General features: G+C 32.2%; 1 protein-coding gene and 1 long non-coding RNA gene across 2 annotated transcripts; one reads left to right on the forward strand and one right to left on the reverse strand.

Moving 5' to 3' along the window:
* The first annotated feature begins 300 nt into the window (after positions 1-300).
* LOC107919116 (putative gamma-glutamylcyclotransferase At3g02910) lies at positions 301-738 on the forward strand. Its single transcript, XM_016848645.1, has one exon. It carries the CDS (start codon positions 301-303, stop codon positions 736-738), a length of 438 nt encoding a protein of 145 aa, XP_016704134.1.
* Positions 739-8850: 8112 nt separating this feature from the next.
* Positions 8851-12365, reverse strand: LOC107919949 (uncharacterized). Its single transcript, XR_001690500.2, has 3 exons — positions 12197-12365; positions 10780-10863; positions 8851-9094 (listed from the first exon to the last, which is right to left on the reverse strand). It is a non-coding gene; the product is annotated as an uncharacterized lncRNA (long non-coding RNA).
* Positions 12366-12571: the final 206 nt, after the last annotated feature.

The following is a 12571-nucleotide window of genomic DNA, read 5'->3' on the forward strand; positions in this document are numbered from 1 at the left end:
CCCAGCATCTTTGGTCAAAACCATCATTTATTTGACCATCCATTGTTTTTTTTTTTGTTTAAATCATCTTTCACATTCAAGATTTGAGGAATGAATCTTGGATTGGGCATATTCATAAAAGTTGGGCAGGCTTTGCTTTCCCTAAATGGGTTTTGAATATTGGATTGGTTTCATTCATTTCAACCTAGAGGGCTTTTAGCCCATCGCAATACCGTCCGAACAAGGAAATAGCGTTTTTTATTTACGCTTTTCTCATCTAAACCATCTTCCTTTTTTTCTCTGTTGCGCCCGCCGATCTCCATGGCTGAAGCCAGTAGGACGCTGCTCTTCTCCTATGGAACTTTGAAACAAGGCCATCAAAATCATTTCCTAATGCAAGACCTTATCCGCAAAAAAGACGCTAATTTTTTAGGACCCTATGTGACCCATCAATGCCACCCACTTGTTATAGGCCCACACGGCATCCCCTACCTCATCAACCTCCTTGGATGCGGTCATCGAGTGAAGGGCGAGTTGTACTCTGTGTCCGCTCAGGGACGAGCACGAGTGGATGAACTGGAAAGCTCCAGTATCGGACACTACGAGCGATTACCCATTCAAGTGTGCGAAGAAGGGAAAGATAGCGTCTTGGTGGAGGCGCAAGGTTATTTCGCTCATCGGAGTTTCGGGGAAAAGTTGTGGGAGAGGAAAGGAAAGGTGGGTTTGGCGGAGTTTGGGGATAAAGAGGGAAAAGAGTAGGTTAGAAAAGAGGATAGGGCCCCAGGAAGTGGCAGTATTCTTCATGATATTGCATCATTTATCACCCCTGATGATTAATTTGCTCGTTTAAGGTGCAGTTTGAATCAAATAAATTCTATGGTTACAATTGGCTTTATATGAAGTTTCTTTTCTATTCCGGGTATATTTGTACCATAGTAAAAATATAATTTTATTATTTTAATAATTTTTATTTTTATAATTTTAAAAAAATTAAATTAAATTATTATTATTTTTAAAAATTTAAATATAATTTTATTATTATCAATTTAAAATTTTATAAATTATAAAAAATTTAAATTAAAAAGCTACCATTTTAACAGTGGCTCCGCAACTGGTTTATTGTAACCAGTAATATATTTGATTGGTGCTTGGCATCCCCTAAAACCATATTTAATAAACGACCCTTCTTACGTGGATGTTATTATGTAATGAGGAAGTTACAACAGGCCTCATACATACAATGAGTCCATTGTAATGAGAAGGAACGAGGTTCTGAAAATAATAATAACAACAAATATGTACTTAAACTAAATAATAATAATTTAAATTGTGAGTGAACAAATTTTAAATAGATAAATTTATTAAATTAAAAATATTAAATTCAATTCAATTGTTTATTATTATTATATTTGTGTAAATTAAATAGTTTATTTTGTTATTAGGCCAATAAAAAAAATTCAAGTTGGACTTTGATTAACTTGTTAAGGGGAAATTGATTAAAATATTTAATTTCGAAAAATTAAATGATTAAATCAAAATAATTAATAGTTAAATGACCAAATTAAATACATATTTGGGTGACTATTTGTATAGTTTACCCTATAATTTAACTAAATAATATATATTTTGTATAATTAAATAATTGTAAGAAAATAATACATAATTTATTACATATTTTTACCTACAAAAAACTCTAGTTTTTTAAAACTATATAATTAATTTTTTTATTATATTTTATCTTTATTTTTAATTTAAAAATAATATAACCATTAACTAATATATTTCATTTATAATTTTGTTGTATAATGCTTCTTCTTCTTTTTTTTTTAAAAAAAAGAGTAGTCTAATTTATACATATGATACTGTTGGGCTCAATTTTAGCCCGGAACCCAATAAACAAATTAAATAAAAACACCGAAACAGTCCAATGTCCATTTACAAACCTATACCACTACTCAAACTAGCCCAAACATTACACGGGCCCAATCCAAAATTACAACCCACACTAAAGACCCTTGCCCAAATTTTCAGCCCAAAAGCTTAAACAATTTCAGCCAAAGAAACTCTAAGCAGACCCTTGTGCCGCAGCCAACAACGCACCTCCCCCGCACGTCGCGCGCTTTCTCCGCGTCGTACGCTACTTCACCACGCTACATCAATGATACACCCACGCACGTACCTGCAAACGTGCAAAAAATTGAGATGTAAAATGACTATAAAAAGCCTTCGAAAATTGTTTGTAAGGGACCTTTTTTTGGATGAATATATGATAGCAAAGAGTACAAACAAAAAGTCAATAGCAATCAAAGATCGAATCCAATGTTGTTTTTCAGTTTTTCTTTCCTATTCACAGTCGTGTTTTTTCTTTTTCCCTTTCGTTTTTATTTTACTTTGCAAACGGATTTTAAACAAAAGCCAAAGGAGAAGAGGCTTCCCTGGGTCCACTCCGTGGATCGGCGTCGGAGGTGGAGGCGCAGAAGTGCCAATGACCCTCGTGCACAGCCTCTCAGGATAGGGTCAAAACCCTTGAAACAAATTGGGATTTGTTTTGCTACCTGTGAAGAATGGCAGATGGCCATTCATTTTTTGGTTTTTTAAATGGCAAATAAAACAGCACCGTTTGGTGCTGGACCCACGCATTTTGGCTCAATATGAGGAATTTGCGCATGGAGTCCCCCCTTCGCGCTAGCGTTCAATTGAGCCATGTTTAAGTTTTTTTAAATTCTTTTAAATTGTCCCTGGAATTTGCGCGCCGTTACAAATCAGTCTGCGCTTAAGTGTTTCATTTTGGGCGTTTGGTTTATTTGTTTTTTTAGTCCCCGTTAGTTTATACGCCTCGCATTTTGATCCTACGGTACTTTATCATTTACAAATTGTCTTTTTGATTTTAACCTTTTTTTTAAATTAAGTTTTTAATTCATATTTTAAATTTTCTTTTTTATTATTCATTTTTTTCATATATTATTTTACTATGTACTGTTTTAATAAATTACATATTATTAAGGTTTTTATTTCCTTATTTTTGCGTATTTTTACATTGATTTGTTGTATGATTTATTGGTTTTAAAATTCTTTTATATAATTTTATACTTTAGTGATTTTTTTTGTTTATAAATTATCCCTTTGATTTGTTTTTCTTTCAATCAAGTTTTAGTTATTCATTTCTCTTAAAAAATAAACATGTCATTTTAACTCATTACTTCGAATTATTTTGTCGATTTCACACTGTTTCTTACTTTATTCTCATGTACATATTTATTTATTTCAAACACTGTCAAGTATTATTACTATTATATATATTATTTACTTAGGTTAATGTATGTATATTACTTTAAATATCACTTATTTTAACCTTTTATATATATATATTATTTATTTTGAGATTTCATTTATGCATTGTTATTACATATATTATCTATTTTGTTTTCTATTTTTAATACATTTCAAACTTTCCTGTAAATTATCTACTTTATAACATTTACTTTAAAATTTATTTGTATATCACTATTTAATATATATATTTTAATTTCTAAATTCTTATGTCTATTCCCTGTTTTAAAGTTTTTGTATGGCTTGTATGGCAATGTTTCCAAATTTTCTTTCTTTCCTATTATTTATTCTATTTTATTTTAAAGCTTATTACATTTTATTTGTGTAGTTTATATAGTATATGATATGATGCCATTGTATGCACTCTAATTTGTTCTTTTGAATTTCCTTATTACTTTAATTATTCATGTAATATTATTGCCACATATTTTCTTTTCATGTTCAATAATAAACTTGCATGTTTGTTATTGCATCGTGATTTTAAATTTCAATTTTTCGCCCTAACATCAATTGTTTTCACCCTAAAAGTAAACCAAACAAATGTACTTTAAGCTGATTCTATAATTGCTTATTTGGAAATTCTTCAAAACAAGGTAATGTTTCGTGTTTGGAAGTTCGAGAAATCGTGCCCTACTATGCTGGGTTTCGATTTTTTATTCAACTAAATACTGAATATCCTTTTGAAATTTCATCCATGTTTTCTTAAAATGAGGCAATATTTCACATTTGGAAACTCGAGGAATCATGCCCAATCGCGCTGGGTTTCGATTTACCGTTTAACCAAATAGTCAAATATCCTTTTGAAATTTCAAATGCATGAGTTTTGGAAATCCTGAGATGATCTTGTATTAAGAGTTCGAAGTGTTGTATCCTACCGTGTTGGATATGATATTTTGTTCCTTCTGAGTGAGAGAATCTCAATATCCAATTCAAGATATCTAAATGTTTTAAAGTAATTGTATTTCAAAATCTTTTTCAAATTTTCAACATTAGGATGATAATTGATAGATACGGTACCAATTTTGGGCGTTGCGAGGGTGCTAACCCTTCCTCGTGCGTAACCGACTCCCGAATCCTTCTTCTAATTTTTCATAGACCAAAAACATTATTTTAATAAACCAAAATGCTTTATGAAAATGATCGATCACAGGGTGACCCAATCATACCTAAACAAAAAAGGATTGCTGGCGACTCTATTTTCGTTTTAAAGTCGACCCCCATTTTTTAAAAAAAATGGTTTCGATAGATACTATTATTTTTTATAAAATTGTTTTATCACTCTTATGAAGATGGTACTAGTGAGTGATGTTATATATATTAAGTGGCACTTATGTAAAGATGAAAATTAATTAAGTTTTCAATCTTTGATCAAATGTTTTTGAGAAACATGGATAAAAAATGTGACTTACACCCAGTCCAATCCACAATGGTAATTAACTAATTTGATTCTATACCTCCTTGTTGGTGCTTTTGGTTGGAAAGCACCCAATTCCACATGGAGGGATAAGCATTTTGGTGGCAATTACATCGACTTTTCAAGCTTTTTTTACCCCAATATTTAGCTTCAATTAACGATATAATAGGCTATTTTTTTTCTCTAAAAAAAATGGTGATTTAGAAAACTAGAAAGGCCAAGTTTATGGAACGTGGCCAAAGCCAGCTCGCCCCTTTTCTATCAGATTCTAGAACCCAACTCATCAATCCAGAGATGTTTTTGGGTACCCATATTTATAGAAATTTTTATTTTTGTGTTTATCCAACTTGTTGGCTCAATTTATGCATGGCGAAAAAAAAAAGATTGAAATTATCTTAGTTCTTGAATATTCAAATAATAAAAATAAAGAAAAAAAAGTAAAAATAATAATAACATTGAGTACAAATTCCATCGAATTTCCCTTACTTGATTGAACAACCCAAAATTTAGTTATTTCAATTACGTTAAATGATCTTTCAAATTGGTCAAAACTTTCACTTTTTCAAAACCTTTTTAAAAGTGAAATCATTATTATATGTACTTTTCAAAGAAGAAGTGCCATACCAGAAAAGGGGAGGGATAAGGTTCACAATCAAGGGTGCCATATGGTGAAGGCTAGTGTGAAAGGATCAAGGACAGGGTGGATGAGCATGAGCCAAAACTGATGATACGGCCACACCTCGAGTCACATCTAGCTCGAGTAAAGAGCCTTTGGAGCTGCCTCAAGGTCCTATCACCCAAGCACGAGCCAAGCGCTTCAAAGAGGCTATCTCGGCCTTAGTAGACCAAGTGTGGGGTTAGACCTTGGCTAGCCACATCGAGAGAGCTTGGACCAACCCTACGAGTTCACCTTGCAATCTTTTGCTAGCTGAACTAAGCTCAAACTTAGCTCCATGAGCTCAATTCCAACTCGATTTAATTTATGCAATTCTTTAGTTGCTGGAATAAATTAAATGCTATTAGTTAATTTAGTTAGTTCAGTTCAAATAATTAAATTACGTTTTTAATGTGTCAAAACTATGAACATTTTAATTATGTTTTAAATTTATCTTAGTTTAATTCATATTAATTAGCTATTTTATTGTGTCTAAGTTTAGGACGAATTTATTGCATGTTACAAATTAAATTGTCCAGCCGAATTTTAATGTGTCCTACTACTATTGAATTTAACACGTCTCAAGACTAATTAATTGCTGAATTAAATTGTTGCAGCTACATACATTGGATGGCATGAATATGGTGTGCTGATGGTTCAGCTTTTCCAAGCATCTATTCGTGTATACCAAGGGCCAAAAGAGCTGTTGATTTCTTTTCCCAAGCTGACCAACTAGATGCTTAATTGTTTTCACATGTCATGACTGTTCGGCTTTGTGCATTCACACACAAGGGGCTGCTCACATTCAGTTTTCACACCTAATGGCCATTGGAGTGCTCAAGATGCCATTAAAATCATCAAGACCTTTTAGCTGATCAAAGCAACTCAGTTAAAGTCTTTCACACCCCTTGGCCGAACCTAGCTAGTCCAATCAGCTCCATTTAGCTGCTCAATTAATTTTATTTAATTCCAGTTGATTGGAATCAGTAAAGGACTTGTCCATTGGCGTCACCAATGTTGGAGAAGCTTCAAGGAACTTGCTAGGAAACTTCATGGAAGCTTCAGACCATTTAAGCTGCACACAAGCTGCCCATTCGTTTTCCTATTTGACTATTCGGCTAGCCTAGTATTTGAGCCTATAAATATGAGGCTCCTAAGTTGTAATCCAGACTTTTGATACTTTTACGAGTGTTTATCACATTTGTGAGTTATTCAACTCTCTTATTTCATTTAAGACTCAAGTTGGCTTATCTAGCTTGCTAGTGGCGTCATTCTTGTTTCTTTGAACTTATCACTCTTAAACCAAGTATGGCGTTCTCGATATAGATAGCGAGTCAAGGTTATCTTAACAAAGTCCATCACCTTAAGTGTCGTATAAGTCTCGGGTCAATACTTTTCATAGTATTGGTTCATTCTTGACCTTAAGTTTGTTTACCCATTTTATTCATCACCTTATTTGATTTGTTTCTATTCCTCAACTGAACTAATACCCTTATTCCTAAACCATTGAACTTTTTTTTTTCACATAAACTTAGCTGAATATCCATCAACTCCAACAAAAGCGATACTTCTCCATTTTAACGATCGAGCACAACTACGGCTCGAACACTTTCGCAACTCGAGATCGTATCAACTGAAGTCAGAACTAGTAATCAAACACTGTGTTGGTTGGTTAATCACTCTCATTCAGGGTCACAAGCAATGACAGGTGCACTTCCATCTCTTGGAACATCGTTTTCGCCAATTAGCGGTTTTGTAAAACATTCACCGACAAGAATTTCAAAGTTTGATTTCCCCATAAGTTAGAAAAAGAAAAAAGTTAGCACATAATCCATTTCCAGTTTTATCCTTGATTGGCTCCAAGTTTTCAACACTTAATTGCACTTGGGTAAAGACTTCATTCTTCCTTCAAATGCTTGCAAGAAAGTTTAATTTGATTTAAAATACTTAAATCACGTTAAAATGACCAAGTTCAATTTCATTTCGATTCTACAATACTTTAAAGGCTATTTAAATTTAATTTTAAAAGGAGATAGACCTAATATACAAACAGACCAAAAGTTTAACTTTTTGTACAAGATTTTGCAATTGGGTATTTTTGTAATTAATCAATAATCTGGTTCAATTTAAAAAAAAAGCTAAAAGAATGGAACAACATTGAAACTAGTATTTTGAGTATTTTCCAAGTAACCCGGACAACAACCGAAGTATTTTGAGTTGCAGAATAGGTAGCCGAAATTTACTTAGACCTAGTCCCTGTTGCCTTCTTCCTTTGTCGCTTCACTTGCTTCCAATGTTGTAGCAAGACTGAGAACTCGAACCCAACTCAGGTAAGAAATCTCCCTTTCATTCCCATTTTCCAAGATTACCTAATCGAAGGTCAATATAATAAAATCTCCCTTTTGACTGAATCCTATCATCAACAGCTATTGCTGAAATCGATCATCGAAATCCATCATTCTCTCTTCACCTCTTTCAACACCGAGTCCAGAAAACCATCATTGTCGCTTAATCTCTTTCAACACCAAAGTTAATTATTAAGTAAATTTTGCTTTGATTTTTTCACTACCAAAATTGTTGTCTCTGATTTTTCTATTTTGAGTACAGTGTTAATTTTTCCATTGCTGGTATTCTCCTAGCCTGAACTCCCTGTTGTGTCTTTATTGCCATACAAACATTTGTGGGTTCAATGTTAAAATTGTTATGGATTAAATTATAAGAAATTTCTTAAGTTAAAAATGAATATTTGTGAGCAATGTGGAAGTTATATATGTTATGCTCGATGGACATAAATTTGCTTATAATTATATTTTGCATTTGAATTATTAGGTAAAATTTGCTTTGATTTTTCTCTACCAACATTGCTATCTCTAATTTTTCTATTCTGAGTATAGTGCTAATTTTTCCATTGCTTAGTATTCTACTGTCCTGAACTCCCTTTGTGTCATTATGCCAACATTTTTATCTCTGATTTTTCTATTCAGAGTACAATACTGATTTTTCCATTGCTTATATTCTATTAGCAAGAACTCCTTGTTGTGTCTTTATTGCCATATATACTATTTCCATAAGAATTCCCTGAATATGCCTCTAGTATGAACTTCTGTTTGTCTTGATGAATTGCTGGGGTGACTGGCCTCTGGAAAACTCTGATTATAGTTGTCTTATCCTTGTCTTTCAATTATTCTATTTTGTTGTACATTGCTGGCCATTTTAACGTTTCTTATTATTTAATGATTTAATGTTTTGCTCAACGTTTTTTTAGATCAAACATCATACTTTTTTAACACTACTAACAAGCTATATATAACATCCTTTTCACTTTTCCTAGAAGTGTAAAAATAGTAAATTGAATTTCCAAGAATTGATTGGGCCTGTAACACCCCTATCCCGTAACCGTCGCCGGAATAGGACGAGGTGTTAACAGAATTTAGAAATCGGATCAGAACAGTAAAATTTTGAACCTTTTCTTAAATAAAAGATCATTTATTTATATAACTAATAGACACAAACAAAGATCGAATTTAAAACTTATAAAAGTACACTTCCATAAGATGCCATATTCGCATGGCTTATATACAATAGTCAAAATATCATTCTAGTTATAGTTTATCCTATACATGCCATAAGCTAAGTCCAAATCACATGATTACTACAATAGTAGATAGCGTGACGAAGTACTGACGATCCCCGAGCTAATAGTAAGAGTCAACGATCTACAAAAATAAACAGAGAAACATAACATTCAAAGTAAGCTTTCATAAGCTTAGTAAGTCTTAAGCAATTTAAACAGTTGAACTTAAAAACAAACCAAATGTTCGAAATCACATAACACTTTCTGAGTATAATACTATTTGGCTGATTATGCACAAACACATATCATTTTACTCCGTTTATACTCAAACTCATATAAACATAGTATTTACAAGCTTCCGGATTAACTTTAATTCTTTCAAATTTCACTAGTGTATCATTTCTTACCCACACTTACTTTCAAAATTCATAGTTAAATGGCATATCAAAAACTATCTTGTAACTTTGCATAATAACTGAATACACACATATACAAATATACATCTGAATTTACAACATCTTTTCATATGTTACTCATTACACATTCTTAATTCCCGTCAGATCAATCTCACATATAATATATATATCACATACCTGAATCACTTAATGTGTAATACGACTTCAATTTATCATCATAGCGTAGGATCTCATAGTCATATACTTTATCAAATTCACTAACACTTGGCCTGCGAGGTATAAAACTCGAACATAACACCAGCACGAAGCTTACGAGACTTTAAACTCAGATATAATAGCAGCACTAGGCCTGCGGGATTTAACTCGGATACACATCAAATATCATGCATATTTAATCATACATTAACACATCTCATTCAACATATCACATTAGTAGTCATTTGCTACAATCGGATATAAGCTTCATATGAACACCATCATTTACATTTCAGTTCAAAAGTCATACATAAATATCATATATCCATTTCACCATTCAAACTTAACCCATAGTGACCATTCGACTAAAAGTCATATACATAAATTATTTATCGCACAACTTAATTCAAATAGAACCAAAAGGTCACAATTCATCTAATATATACATATTGCTCACTGATTCGCACACAACCTTTCAAATTAGCAATTATAAGATGGTTCCGCACATAGCCCATCCTTATCGATAATTTACGATGGTTTTACCCTTACTCACATATACAACATTTTTACCTATGCTTCTCAATTCACATTCATGATTCAATTCCAATCAATTTAACATGCATAAGTACATATCGCATACTTGGCCAACTTAATGTATTGAATGAATTCGATTGTCGATTTAACACAAGGTCTCATAGTTGAACCTAAACATGAAACCATTTCTTATAGGTTCGATTCACATCAATCATCATTTTCATTTAATTCACATGTACATAATTAGGTTGTTCGTACCTGAATAATTTACTTTACGGAACGAATCCACATATCGTATTAGCCCATAGTCTTATAACACCACACTTTTAATAGTTCACCTCATCGAAGTTCACAATTAATCACTTTAGTGCCAAGCCATATTCGGCTACCACAAAGGACTAATAATAATAATTTTATACACATCATGGTTTCCTTTAGATATTTAATAATCACAAAGGACTACCAACACATATACGGCATAGTTTATTCATTGTAACACTCATTTAGTGCATCAAATTTCCAAGTCCAATTCAACTTAAGCATAATAGCCATAATCGGCTTATAGCCTTAAATCATTACATATTCAGCACATTAACTAAATAAAATTTACATTCTCTTTGCCATATTAATTTAACTCTTAGGCATATAAAAAGGAATCAAGCTTAAACACTTAAGAACTTACCTCGAATGTTACCGAACGATTACAACGGCTATTCGATTACTTTCTCTTTTCCCTTATCCGAATTTGCCCCTCTATGCTCTTGAGCTTAAATTCAACAATTTTAAACTTAGTCATTATTCGACTATTCAAGCATCACTTTCAGAATATAATATATATATTCGACTTTCACACATACAGATCATAGTAAGCTTATAAGAAATCAATAAGCAACTCATTAACAAATTTTTGTCAATGTTTACCACATAATCATAATTTTACTGCAAGCTGTCTTCCTGAGCAACAGTCACTAAATCATTTATAACTGGAGCTACAAAACTCCAAATCAACTTCCATTAATTTTCCCTGAAAATAGACTCATATATCTTCTATCCATAAAATTTTCATAATTTTTGGTTTGGCCAATCAATACCAGATTTTTCTTAAAGTTTCCCCTGTTTCACTATTTGACTAATCTGACCACTCTTCACTACGAATCAAATTTCTCATTGTACAGAATTCAAAATATGTTCTCGTTGATTTCATTTGAAACTAGAATCATTAAGGAGTCTAAGCATATAAACTTTATCTTATAACCATTTTTGTACAAATTATAATGATTTTCTAAATAAAATGAATAGGGGACCCCGAAGTCATTTGACTCTATCCCACACCACTTCAAATATCTCATTATCAGAAATTCATTTGCTTTCACGGTTTCTTTTATAAGGAACTAGGCTCATTAAGCTTTAATTACATAATTTATTCAGCTTCTAAATCATCTCCCACAATTTATGGTGATTTTCCAAAATCACATTACTGCTACTGTCCCAAGCAGATTTATTACCAATTCACTCTTTCACACATACCTTGCATTCACATTATTTAAACATGTATATCACCAATCAATTTCATCACATATCTATACTTTCACTTACCCATAATCTCAATACAATACATCATGCTCAATTATACCTTAACTTATCCATTCCTTTCATTTAAACAACCCACATAACTTATTCATTCATGAACACATTCGGCACTATACATCTTTACAAATATTTCTTGGCACCTTTATCATATTTTCACAATCGGCATAACCGTGTTACCAATCTAATACATCAAAATTTACTTATCCAGGACTACATTCAGCATATATATATTCACATAAACACAATAGCCGAACACTTCATGAAGTTACCGAGACTCATCATTTACTATTTCACACACACTCACATCCAATCCTTTTTATTAAACACTCAAAACCAACCATCTTCATGCCTTATCACAAAAATATCAAAACACCGACCAAGACACTCTACAACCCATAGCCGAATGCATCACTTCAAACCAATAACAAAAATTGAGTCATGGGCTATGAAAGGAGCTTAGCAATTAACTCAATTTCACATAAATTATCAAGAAATAAAATTAAACATACCTTCAATTAGAATCACCAAGGCCAAATATTAAAAAGCCCTTTTTTTTCTACCTTAGATTCTGAATTTTCTCCTTGGCCGAAATCCTCAAAATATCTTTCCTCTTTCTTTTTCCCACATTCAGCAAGAACAGGCAATGATGTATGGTCCCTTTTTCTTTTCTTTTTTTATTCATTCACCTTACCCATTAACTATTATAATATTAATATGTAAGGCATATATGGCTATTCCACCATCAACATGGCCGGCCACTTACTTAAAAATGGGGAATTTGACATGCAAATCCCCATATTTTAAGCCATGCAATATTTGACCACTACACTTCAACCTAACACAATTTCAATATTTTTCACATAAGTCTTTTTTAATTAATTTCA

This window comes from Gossypium hirsutum, chromosome A08, assembly GCF_007990345.1.
Source record: "Gossypium hirsutum isolate 1008001.06 chromosome A08, Gossypium_hirsutum_v2.1, whole genome shotgun sequence".
Taxonomy (NCBI): Eukaryota; Viridiplantae; Streptophyta; class Magnoliopsida; order Malvales; family Malvaceae; genus Gossypium; species Gossypium hirsutum.